Here is a 12,844-nt window from a genome sequence, read left to right as displayed (position 1 = left end):
TGAAACTCAAAACATATGGCTATGGCCTTAAGTTACATTACAGCTGTGTAGCTTCATGGTTATAGGTGCCTTGTAATAAAGTCGTGACCTTCAGATTTGGGGAAGGTGCTATTGCTTTGTGATACAAGTATGTTAGAGCTTTGTGATCTTTATGAACCTGTAAAGGTTAATATAAACTTTAAAAAGCATAAATGCCTAAAAGCCTGCCTTTAACTCCTCAATTAGTAAACAAGTTCTATCCTGTTAAAATGAATAGTAGCAAAGTTGAGGCCCAGGGCTATTTAGATGAGTCAAGAGTGAATGTCACATGCCTTGAGTAGTAAACCTGTGAAGTGTGTGTGGTGAAACAGGTTTCTTGCAGAAGGCTTACTGCACTAAATATTAAAAAAAAAAAGTTAATCTCTTGGTCTTGCTTAACTCTAACAAATATTCCTGAGGAATTGTGGAAGTGATGCTTAGTTAAAATCATTTTGCTTAGTGATTAAAATCCATGTTCTTCTCATGAAGATAACAAATTAGGTTAACATCCTGGGGTTGTTGGATCAGTAACAGGAGTGTCAGGATGCTTCCAGGCCCTAAGCAAACCCTTGCAAATAACCCCGTGGTTATATGGGAGTTGCATATAAATAACTGATTCAAGATAAGTGAATGAATACTAATGCAATGTGGTTGAACATGAAGTTATCTGATATCAAACTTTCTTATCCTAGCATATGAAAAGGAGGAAAGTCAGGGCTAGTCTATTGTAAAACTTACTTTAGTTGTAGCTAGCTCCATTCACTTTGAAATGTCACAGAAATGACAACAGCACTTCCTAGGTGGTCTCTGTGTGGTCTACTCCAGTGGAATGTGCATCTCTTTTCTTGCTGTGACTAGAATGTTTTCTGCTCTTATTCAGAAGTGAAATGGGACCTGTGGCCAAGTGTTGGAATGGGCTGCCTGGGGGGTGGTGGAGTCCCCATCCCTGCAGACATTTCAGAGATATGTGGATGTGGCACTGGGGAATGTGCTTTAGGGATGACACACAGCTGGTCAGGTTGATGGTTGGGCTTGATGATCTTGAAGGTCTTTCCCAATGCAACTGCTTCTACACTTGGCCATTATATCATACAGTACTATATGAAGTCCTGATAATGTGACAAATAAGCCTGCTCTGTGCCCAGACTAAGAGCCTTTGTGTTAATAACTACTCTCTGCACCTCACCATGACATAAAGAGCCTTTCATAACTTCATTTGGTGTATTATTCGAAAGTTAAAATGGCATTTTGGAGGGGAAAGACTTGCTGGGTGCAATTTTGATCATGGAGCTGCCTCCAGGGAGGCAGAGGGAGCCCTCGCTCCTCACGGCATGCCCTCGGGAGGAAGAAGCCGCCGGCTCCTTGCGGCCGCTCCTCCTCCGTCAGGCGGAAGCCCTGAGCCCGGCGGCCCCGCTCCTCAGCCGCCCGGGCCGGGCTCTCTCGCCCCGCCAGGAGGCGCCGCGCCGCCCGCGCTTTTCTGAGGGCGGGCGCCCGGGGCCGCATGGTGGCGGGCGGGCGTCGTGAGGCGGGGAGAGCTGCGGGATCGCCTCCGCGGAAAGTCGTGTGGGGAAATCCCGTGAAATGCCCCTTGTGACTTGCTTAGCCTGCTCGTCTGACGTTTACGGGCTGCGTTAGGTACGGTATTTCCTTTGAATTCCAGTCATGCGGAGGCTCGGGTTCTGACAGGAAGGTTTTATTAACCTTTGCTGTTTACCCTCCCTGCTCATACGGTTACATATTCGCTTCTGCTTTTAATGATCTCTGATACTGTACTAAAATGTAGTTATAAATACCTCCTTTCTTCAGGTGTACCAGTAACAGTAGTTGTTTTCGTGTGTTAATTTCCTCATTTTGAAAAGTAAGTAGTTAATCTCAGTGGCTACCTAATTAGCTACCATTTTTAAATCTGTGATGGAGAAAAATGTTTCATTTGCAATTGGCCTGTTGCCATTCACTTGCAGTTGGCAAACTAAGACAATACAAAGTGTGTATTTAAACATCATAGTGACTCGCCAGACAACGATGACAAGCAGAAGCTCAAAAAAGCCCAGAAATAAAATACCAGTGGGGCAGGAACTTGTATTATATATTTACTGCTATTATACATTTGTACCAAATGCATAACTGAGGGAATTAATGCAATTAAATCATTTTTTATTCATTCTTTGGCCATGTGACACATTCGTGGGAGCACTTGCCACACTCATTTGAATATCTCTGTGTAACACAAAAATGGTGGTCAGACCCAAACTTCTCCAAATCAAGAAGACTCTGAGTTTGTTTCTGTGCTCAAACTCGATATTGTTTCAGATATAGCTTGGAATTTCCAAGTCAGACATCTACTGGCAATATAATGAAGTTAGCTGTATTTTAATGTATTTACATTATTGTTTTTGAGGGCTGAACTTTTGTGCACCGGTTTTCAACAAGAATGACATCTGTGTAAGAACATCAATGACGATTTTTTTGGTATATATAATTCTATACGTTATATGTTTTTAGTTAAATATATATATTTTTATATTAGACATACAAAACCTAACCTTTAGTAGATTTTGTACATTTTAATGTTTGTTATCTCAAAATTAACAATTGAGTATTTATTTTCAGATGTGTATAAGATATTTTGATAGCTAAAGAATATCTAAAGAATTAGCACTTTGTTAGAAAATGAGCTTCTCATTGTTTTTGAAAAATACTCTTTAAAAGTTACTAAATTTTAAAAGTATGTTTTTCTTAACAAGTGCTCCAGCCTTTTTTTCAGGCATTTGATTAATTTTTTATCAGCTTCTCCAACAAATCAATATAGACAGTTCAAAGAACTTACAAGCCAGTAGGTTACGTCTCATGGGTATTGCAAAACAATGCACTTTGGTTAGAAAATTATGTTTACAAAAGCCCCATGATTGTACTGTTTAGTAATATACATCAAAACATCAGTTTTGTGAAGATTTTGTTAAAATACTTGGGTTTTACCATATTCGTAGTTCGAAAAATATGTTCTCTATGAGGTGTTCAGCAAGTCTGATGTTCAGTATTATGTTACAATCTGTATAAATACATATTCTGAAGTATCTTGATACAGATAAGCTACAGAGAAGTTAAACTTTCTTGGTTCTTCTTTGCAAAGGGAAAATAGAAGTGGCTGCAGTTAGACGTCTCTGTCCAGCCAGTACCAGCAGGAATACAGCACATTTAGATACCAGTTCAGAAACTGTGCTAAAGCTGTCATGGTCTTTTTTGGATACAAATTAATAGCACATAATAAACACTGTGCTCGGAAATCAAAAAAAAAAAACCTGTTCTTCTTAATTACAAGTACATAGCTTCTACTTTTAATATTATAAGATAAAACATAGTAGATTTTCACTTTAAAGTACAGTTAGAACTGAATTTACTTTGACTGTCCATATTTCTGTCTTTATCTCAGGTCACTAGCCAGTGTCTTCTCCTCTACATAGATATAATTTAAACACCTCACAGAATATAGGAGTATGATATTACAGACACTAATGGGTAAGTGCTAGTGAAGAACATAATAAAGACACACAAAAAAGTTTTAATACAATCAGAATTTGAACTAACACAGTTTTAGAACTTGAACAAGCAGGGGCTGTAGATAAATGTATTGATAAATACTGAAAAGTACGTTCATAGTCTGTGTAGAATCAGCACTTTACAGGCCAAAGTCTGTGCATGTGGAAGGGCTTTGCGATCACACAGCTAATCTGCGCTGCACATTCGGTGGCTGCAGGAGAGCAGGTTGTGATCACGCTGTGAATTGCTTGCTTTGTTTCTGCACAAGCGGAGTGCCTGTGGTAAGCTCGTCTCACCACACCTAGAGATGGGTTTGGACTTCAATGTGAAACTTGGCTCTTTTACCTGAAACTGAAGTCATTAAATATATCGTGGGACATGTGATTGAGTTCGTAATGTTTCTGTGCAAGATACCACTTGACCATATATCTATATGAAGTCTTTTTTTAATATTATGTCTGTACTGCCCTCTGAAACTGATAGTCCATAAGGATTGTGTTCTGTGTTCTATAGCAACATATGTTTGAGTTATCTACACTGACAAATAAGATTAATGTCCTTTGTCAGGAGAAAGAAGAGTCTTTAATCTACAATTAATACAATTTAATGTAATTTAAAGTTAAAACTTAATCAAATTCACTTTTCACAAATACAGGGTGAATTTCTTTTTCATTTTTATTCCTGTAGTTTTTGATGTTTTAGAAAAGCCTGTTAAAAACTTTGAAGTAACAGGGAATGATTCAGAAAGACTAGTCATAACGATACTGGAAAAAAAGGTTATGACATGAAATGAGAATTTTAAACTATTTTTTCTAAAAGAAATGAGTTTTTATGCAAACATTGAAAAACTTTTCAGCATGAATTTAAGGTTGTGTGAGGTATTTTTCAACCCAGACATCCTCCTCCCCCTCCAGCTTTAATTTAGCTACAGGAAGTTGCCCATCTGATGCTTCGTTTTGCATGAGAAAAAAATACAGGGTAACTTAGTGTAGAGGTGCATGATTTCTAGAAACTTTGGAGACTTAAAAAATTCTAATTCTCTTTTAAATTTTCTTTTAGAAAGTATTTTGGGAAAATAAATATCTTCAGTTATTAAAAATGAAATTCTGTTCAATGAATTACCTATGAGCATCCACAAAATAAAATGAGAAATGTAATAGTGGATATATAATGTCAGTGAATAGTACTTATGTATTTTTTCAGGCTATTTTTGTCTGACACATTAGCACTGCAAAATGGCAAACTGTCTATAGTCTTCCATGATTTAGAGGAAGACCGATCCTGTTCATAGAAGGAAATAAAGCAACCTAAGGAAGTTCATACCCCAGTCAAACATGAGTGTCTATTCTTGCACCACTGAGATCAAGGACAGGTAATTGGTGTAGCTGGTAGGAAAAAAACAGGCCCTCAAGGGTTTTTCCCTTTCTGAACAATAATCATAATGGTTGCTTGTCACCAGATTAGATAGTACTTGGCATCTAATCAGTATTTTGTGTCACATCTTTTAATACAAATGTCAGTTATTTTTAAGGTTAATGATGAAGTAAAAACGAAAGTGTAAAAATTGAAAGTGTCACAGAAGGAAGGGTTAAATGATAAGCGTTAGAGGCATGAAAACATCACAGAACTGTTATTTCCCCACAAAATCTTTTATGAGCTTGAAATATATGGAATATCTTGCTAAAACTGAATTCAAATTCAAGTAGCTTCTAATTTTCTTTACTGCTCAGCTCTTGCATACTCACCCTACTGGTTATATTGAGGAAAAATGGTACTTAATAAACGTTTAAAAATTAGGATTTAGCGAAAATGTGTGTAAAATGTAGTAGCTGAAAAAATACTCTACCCAAAGATTTGTAATTACTTGCATGATACTTGCAACTGCCTAAGATAAGAATGTCTTCATGATGCCTCAGTATCCAAGAATGATCCATTTCTGACCATGTCTGGTCTTGTCTCAAGAAGTGAGAAGTTAAACAGGTTCTCAAACTCTCTTTTTATAACACAGACCAGTAGGGAAAGCAAACTACTAGCTGCAGCTCTGGCGATTAGTGACCTGGCTAAAAGAAAGTATATATACTATGTATATATACACCAGCTCTGAGGTAACTGCTAGAAGCACAAAGAACACAGATTTGCCTTTATCTGAGTCAGTATTTATATGTTTTAACATATAAGAATTTCAGTAATTGCAAGTTACTGAGGGAAAATCCCTCAAGCATGAGTTATGTATTGCTGGACACCTTGAACTTTTGTGACTGCTAGAATAGAGGAAGAAAATCAAAGTGCCTCGTCATGTGCTTGTTGTTAAATAATCTTGCTCAAATGACCTACTGAAGATAAACATTTTTAGACTTAATTCCTACTACACTGTGTGTTTTATGTTGCAGTATCCCAGGTGAGCCTGCCTTAATAGTTTACAAGCTTCTGCTAAGATCACTAAGTTTTTCTTTTGTTTTCAAATGCTGGCTTTTGTCTGTCCTAGGTAGATCAATACTTTCAGTATGTTAAAAACATGGTGATCAATTCTCACTTTAACATCCTCAGCTCTCCACAAATTAATCATTGCCTAGCTTAAATAAAAATACTCAGTTCTCAGGATTACTTACAAATTTATTGTACATTTTATTAACCAAAATACCATATGAAGAGAAATAAATTACAAAAAAATTGTAATGAAATGACTATGGTAATATTTAAGGCGTGAACTAAGACAAAATACTAAATATTTGTAAGAAATCAACCCCCAATTTTACTTTAAATTGTCATGTGAAAAGAAAAATCCAATTCTGTTTTGTATTTATCCTTCTAAGAGATTCAGTACTCTAAGAGATTCTAAGATACTTCTAAGAGATTCAGTACTTTTTTTCTAAGAGATTCAGTACTTTGTAATGATTTTTGGAAGTTCTGGAAGGTTAACCAACATTTCAACCAGCAGTAATTCTATAATGAACAGAATTTAAACAATTTAATTATTTTAAACAATAATTTAAACAATTAATTTGTCTGACTTAAAAATCACAATACCACTATCACGCAGTAAGGCAGCTGCATGCCTTAGCCAGTTGCGGTGAACAAAGCATGGAAAATAACAAACATTTTTGTAACAGCAAATACACTGAACAATCGGTGATCACATGCTCACTACTCTGTTTAGAGAAAAACAAACTTGTTATGCTGAATCTTGATTTTGAATCAAGCAGCGATTTACTGTTAGGGCAACTTCAGCGTTTGGGTCTCCAAAAGGGATGAAGAACCACAACACAAAATAGAAAGAAAGGGCTCAGTTCTGCGAAGTGAATAGTTTTCTATAATTATGTTGGTATCAGGGAAAGGGAAAAAGTGCTTAGCAATTTGCAACACTGCACTACAGTCAAGTAACAGAACTTCCACAAAACATTCTTTTCATTTATTATAATGCATTATTTTAATGAGGTGTAAGCCTCAAAGTGCATGCTAAAAGGTAAATTAATTCCCAAACTCCCCTGCCACTGTGACCTATGAACAAATTTAACAGAACAGTCATCTAAAGAAGTTGTTGCTCTCTGAAGCTGTATTAACCAGCAATGTATGTAATGTGAAAGTCATGAATATTTTCCCCTTTTATCTGCTTGTCTCTGAGCGCAACAATGCTTTGTGCAGCGGCTTTCAGATGTGTGCAAGTTTATGATCTCCTTCATATAGAAACTACAACAGGAAACTAGAGCTTTAAAACTGTGGTGTTGCTGGCATAGCACTGGAAAATATTTTAAATTCAAGCCTCATCTACCTTAGGAAAAGGTCATGAGAACTGACTTTTTCAGTTAGTTATCTTAATGTGAGTAAAAATTCCACTCATAGCCATTATTCAGTATCTTTTCCAGGTTTTTAGTAGGCTGTTGTATGGTAAGTGCTTCAAAATTGACCTAAGGACTCCACCTTGTTCTGAGAAGCTGACCCTGAGTGAAGAGGAAATGTATCAGACTCAAGCTACGACCTTTACACTGTCCCTTTCCCTTTCATAACTACGTGAAAAAGGAGGCTGCTGTTGGCTGTGTTTTGCTTACTTCTGCTTCCTGCACAGGACCATGCCACTCAGTGAAACTATCTCTGGAGAATTTTCTTTCCAGGTTAAGGAATTCAGAAAAGTTTTCTTAACTGAATTAAGCCAGATTCATTACAAGTGAAAGAATGTAGAAAAAAAACTTTTTTTCTGAGGACTGAACAGGTATTCTCTAGGGAGAGATATGACACAGGGTAAGAAAATCCTGGATGCATCTAAAAGTATCTGCTCTGTGTTCAGACCAAAAGAAATAATTTTATTCGTTGTGTTCTGAAATAAACTTTTTCACTCTTATACAGAGTAAAACCAAAATATTAGGAAAGAAAATTCTTGAGAAAATCATAACTTTTCCAATGAGCGGCATGAGTTTCCTAATTGCCAAGGTTTCTGAACTTTGCCCAACGAACGACTAGTGGGTATCTTAACCAGGCTCCCAAAAATACCTACCAACTCAGCAACAGCAGGGAACAGACTGCTTCCACCTTCCTTGAGACCTTAAGAGCTACGATGCAGTGCTCCCTCTCAACTCTGAGAAGCTGATGTTTGGACTGAGACACGGTCTGCAATGCTTGGATTTGCACTCTCTGTATCAGCACACCTTCCTCCTCAGCACCACGGATAAGTAGGTGCTGGGGAGTTACGCTTTGCTCGTGCCCAGCCCCTTCGTGGAACCGTTTTACTCTGTGAAATGTGTCAGCCCTAGCAGTCTGAATCTCTCTGCTGGGGGAGTGGCAAAGTAGGCTTTCTGCTCCTCTGAGTACCTTTCCTTCACTTCAATTATGTCCCTGTAGCAGCCGTCCTGCCAGTGGAAATTGAACTGCTCCAGCAATTCAGTTCTCTTCTCCTCTGTGCTCACACAGTCAACAGGGGCAGACTGTTGCAGGAATGGGACCTGAATATCTGGGAACAGGAGGAGACCTCGGATAGCAAACCAACCGCCATACTTGGGATGAATACACACGCCATAGATCTTCTGAAAGTAAAAAAGAAAGATCTAGCATGTTTCACGTGGTCTCTAGTAATGGTTGGAGTTCAAACATCAAGTTTTGACGCAATTTCTCACTCCTAGCCCCCTACTGGAGTGCTATAAAGGCAAGAAAGGAAAGCTCTTTCCTGAACGTTTGGCACTGAATTTCCATTTTCCTGTGCCCCCCTGTAATGTAGAGGGGTTTCTTTTTGAAACTTTAACATAGGAATTAACTACAGCGTGTTTTTTTCCCCTATTTATAATGTTACAACCAATAGGTCTTTTACATTGAACTTTATTCACCTAAGAAGATTTAAGAGATCAAGATATTCCTCTCTGTTTATCTGCAGGAAGAACTAGTGGGTAAAAAAATGTTGTACAGTTCAGTGATTGCATTTTGGTGTTTTTTTCTTCCCAGACTGTGATTTTGCCTCACCTTTTTCCCCCAAGGATCAAGCTTCACATCCTTTCTCTGGTAGTAATATGCAGCTCCAGCAACATGGGCAGCTGTTTGTGCCAAGAACTTGGGCTTTCGGCTCGGCAGGATCTCATAATCAAAGATGATATCCACTTTCTGGTCAGGGAATTTCTGTGAAAAGACAAAAACATCAGCCCAGACTCATGGGAAACGACTTGCCACCACGGAAATGCTAGATCCTAGCAAATCAGGCACTGTGAGAAGCCTGTAAATTTCCACATCCTGCTACTGAAATCTTATCAGCATGCTTGCAGCCTTGGATTTTCAAATTGTGACTGTAAAGCACTCCACATAGCTACAGCTTGTAATGGCAGAGACAGAATACGAATAATGCTTCATCCTTCTAAGGAGAAAGTGCAGGGACCTGGAAGGCTTTGCCTACTGCTCAATCCACCTGTTTGTTTATATGCCACAGTAGTAAAAAGAGTATTTCAGGCTCTTACCTCCTTCACACCTGACAAATGATGAGAAACACACTGATCCACAGGATCCCGGATTATTTTTAACCGTTCTTTGTTCACAAAAGGTTTAAGGGCTTTGTCAAACATCGAAGGCGTGCTGAGGACAACGAAGGCCAGCGTGTCATCTGGGTAGGGGAGATGAAAGGCCGGCTGGAGAACAGCATTGTACCATCCAACCTTTGGCAAAGAAAAACAAATCTCCATTAAAACAGGGACCCCATGCTTTTGCTAGTGGGCATGCAGGAATTTAAAATGCTAGAAAGAAGTGTAGCCACCTTCATTTGCAACCCAGATATGCAGCCTGCCTGAGTGCCTTCCATTCAAACCAGGTTCTTTTGCATACTGGGATTTAGAGTTTCTGAAAGGTGTACTTGATGTGAGAGATAAGAGTGATCTCCCACATTCAGCTCAAGACTGCCCTTTATCCAGCTCTGCTCAGAAACCACAGACGGAAGTACCAGCAACCAGCCTTGCCAATGCAAATCAGATGTTTGGGTTTAGATAAAGCTTTTACAGTTGTTTTCTCTGCTTCTCCCTTGGATCCTTCCTTAGACAAGTTTCCTACTACTTGTGTTGCTTCTTAGTAGGAGTTAGTCAGGTCACAGCCCCGCTGTCACCTGAAACCTCAGTGATCTGATTTAACATGACTCACTTTCACAGCAAGTGCCTGTTGTGCCAGTGGAAGCAGGTTCATTATGAATTAAAATCCCGCATACAAATGTCCCTGCCTATAACAAAGAACTCACAGAACCTATATGCCAGAAAAGCAGACCTCTCTGACTAGACAAAGATGCAAAAGACCTCAAAGGGCTTTTAACTGCAGGAGACCACACAGGAAATAAAGCACAGACTACAGTTTATAATCAGCTCAAGAGCTGAAGCATCCAAAGTCTTTTTCTGCTTAAAGCCAGTGTACTGGAGTGAGGTGGTGCAAGTCACAATTAGCTGTGTCACGTGGAGGAGGGGCATCCAGCTGTCACTGACACAGCAGAAAGCTGAATAGCGGCGTGCTCTGAAATCTTCCCTGTATCAGTTTAATGCTCTTTTCCAAGAGCACATTCACTCCTCAGTTATTCCTGGTGCAGAGCCATTCGCTGGAGTTCACTGACTGAAAGTAAGGTCCTTATAAGACCCTGTAATCTGTCCCTGTGCTACTTCGTGCCTTCTGGTTTTGCTGATCAGTTGATTCTTGTGATGCCTCTCACTAGTTGGAAGAAGTCTATCATTTTGTGAGTTTATTTCTTATGTTTTGTTTAAATTTTCTGTCTCAGCCAGGAAGAAACTGGTACTTCTGTTTTGCTCATATGACAAGCTGCATGATATACCGCTTCAGCAGGAAACATTTCTGTGTGAAAATGAAGGATGTGAAGCTCCTAGCAGCACTAGAATCCCTCAGAACATCAGCTGTAGTGCATGGATCGTGACATAGCCACAGTCTGAAGCTGTTTTTCAGGGCTGGATGTAACACAGTCCAGAGGGGTCATGCCAGGGTGGCAGGAGGACATGACCAGGAGGACAGGGACAAGACCAGCAACTGCCGAACACGAGGAGGTAATGACTGAAAGCCTCACGCTCCACCACTAAGGGATTGCACAGTAACACCAGTCTCTGGGTTATGACGACTCCCACTCTCCTGGGATGCCCTAAGGACCAAGTCTAACACTCAGAAAGATGTCTGGTGTAACGCTAATATTTAGCCTGAAGGTGCGAGGTACTGATCACCTCTAAGTATCAGTGAAATTAATGTGAAAGTGACTTTAGAGGTGACAGTAGCAGCCAGACCCGCACATACGTAAGCAAGAGTAAACTCAGTTTACTATAAAGATGCATTCTTACGTCAACCCCAAAGTGTAATCAGTTTTGTGGCTCTTGTTGAAGATGCTGAATTGAGATGCTAAAGAAATTACAGAGATGTGAATCTAAGGTTTGCTAATTTCCCGTTTTACATCAGTCAATACACCAGGGCAAGCTGTAAGAAAATTCAATCTAGAAAGACACAGTGCCATAAGCTTTCCCTCTGGCAGCTGCAGCCTTTTTTTTTTGTCTGGGTTCTGCCTATAATTCTGCTGCCATGCGTTGCGAAAGCAGTATTATTAAATTCTCCTCCACATTTTGGACATTTCCTTTCTCTCAGAGCCTCATTCCCTTTTACTTTCCGCCAGATAACGAATACACCACGGAAGATACTATTATTTTGGGTGACAAATACGACTTTCCCTGAGGAGGGGAAGGTAATGTTTGTTCTAGATAGATTATAATTTTTTCATTGAAGGTCTCTTTCCTACTAGATTAATGTTGACAACGAAATCTTCCCCTTGTAATGGCCGAATAATACAGAGGAGCAGTGGCCTGTCATCATGGAAAACCCAAGCATCACGGATAAGCAGAATAAGGCAGCAGCAACGACCTTTTTGAGGCAAGAGCAGTGACCTTGTACAGCTGACTCAATGTCTTGACTGGCTGACGGCTGAGGAAACAAACCAGTATTTGATTTAATAACGGTGCGAGAGGTTTGAAAGACTTTTAAGCAGGGGCAAAGAGGGTTCGTGGGTTAATCAAGGAACAGCCCCACCGTGGAGCACACAAGGGGCCGAAATTGGCGCTGAAATGCGGAGCCGGCTCAGCGTTTAGATTAAATTTTAAACCCGCTGGAGGGTTTTTTTAAAGAGGACTTTACTCTCCCCGGGGCCACACGTACCCTTCTTTAGCCCCCTTCCTCAGCCGGGCCGGACGGGCTGCCCGGGGCACCTTTACCCCAGCGCCCCCCTCAGCCCCGTGCCCTTCCTCCCCCCCCCCCCCCCCCCCCCTCTCCTTCTCCTCCTCCTCCTCCTCCTCACGGCTCCCGGTCTGGCGGCGCCCCCTGCCGCCGAGCAGCCGCCGGGTGGTGACGTCACCGCGGGTGACGTCACGACGGTCCCCCCCTCCCTCCCGGCATGACGTCAGTACCTTGAAGGCGTGCACCTCGAAGCCGAAAGGGCCCAGCGCGCCGCGGAGCCGCTCCGCCACGCGGCCCTCCATGCCGCCCGCCGCGCGGGGCCTCACGGGAAGGGTAGTTCTGGCCGCCGGGAACGCGAGGCGCCGCGTCTCCTAGGAGACGGGCCGCCCCTCAAAGCATCATGGGAGTTGTAGTGCGCGCCTCCATCCCCGCCGCGCTGGGTTACCCGGCGTAGACTCCATGTCCCAGGGTTCCGCGCGCGGGGCGGGGCAGGGGCTCCGTGTCTTAGTGGCGGTTGGGTTACCGCCTCAGCAGGGACCCGCCATTTCTGCCCGGTGTGTGCCGTTGTGCGTCCAAGAGGGGCATTGCCTCTGTTTAGAGCTAATTTTCCTCACAGTCGCACCGT

General features: G+C 41.0%; 1 protein-coding gene across 1 annotated transcript; it reads right to left on the bottom strand.

Annotated features, from left to right (window-relative positions):
* Nucleotides 1–3,447: 3,447 nt before the first annotated feature.
* MMACHC (metabolism of cobalamin associated C) lies at nt 3,448–12,595 on the bottom strand. The gene is made up of 4 exons (XM_048058909.2): nt 12,450–12,595; nt 9,486–9,680; nt 9,001–9,153; nt 3,448–8,570 (listed from the first exon to the last, which is right to left on the bottom strand). The coding sequence occupies exons 1-4, from the start codon at nt 12,519–12,521 to the stop codon at nt 8,274–8,276; spliced, it is 717 nt and encodes a 238-aa protein (XP_047914866.2). The 5' UTR covers nt 12,522–12,595; the 3' UTR covers nt 3,448–8,273.
* Between the last annotated feature and the right edge of the window lie 249 nt (nt 12,596–12,844).

The sequence above is a fragment of the Anser cygnoides genome, chromosome 8, assembly GCF_040182565.1.
Source record: "Anser cygnoides isolate HZ-2024a breed goose chromosome 8, Taihu_goose_T2T_genome, whole genome shotgun sequence".
In the NCBI taxonomy this organism is placed as follows: Eukaryota; Metazoa; Chordata; class Aves; order Anseriformes; family Anatidae; genus Anser; species Anser cygnoides.
The sequence above is the reverse complement of the archived record's forward strand: the minus strand, read 5'-3'. Positions and strand labels throughout refer to the sequence as shown.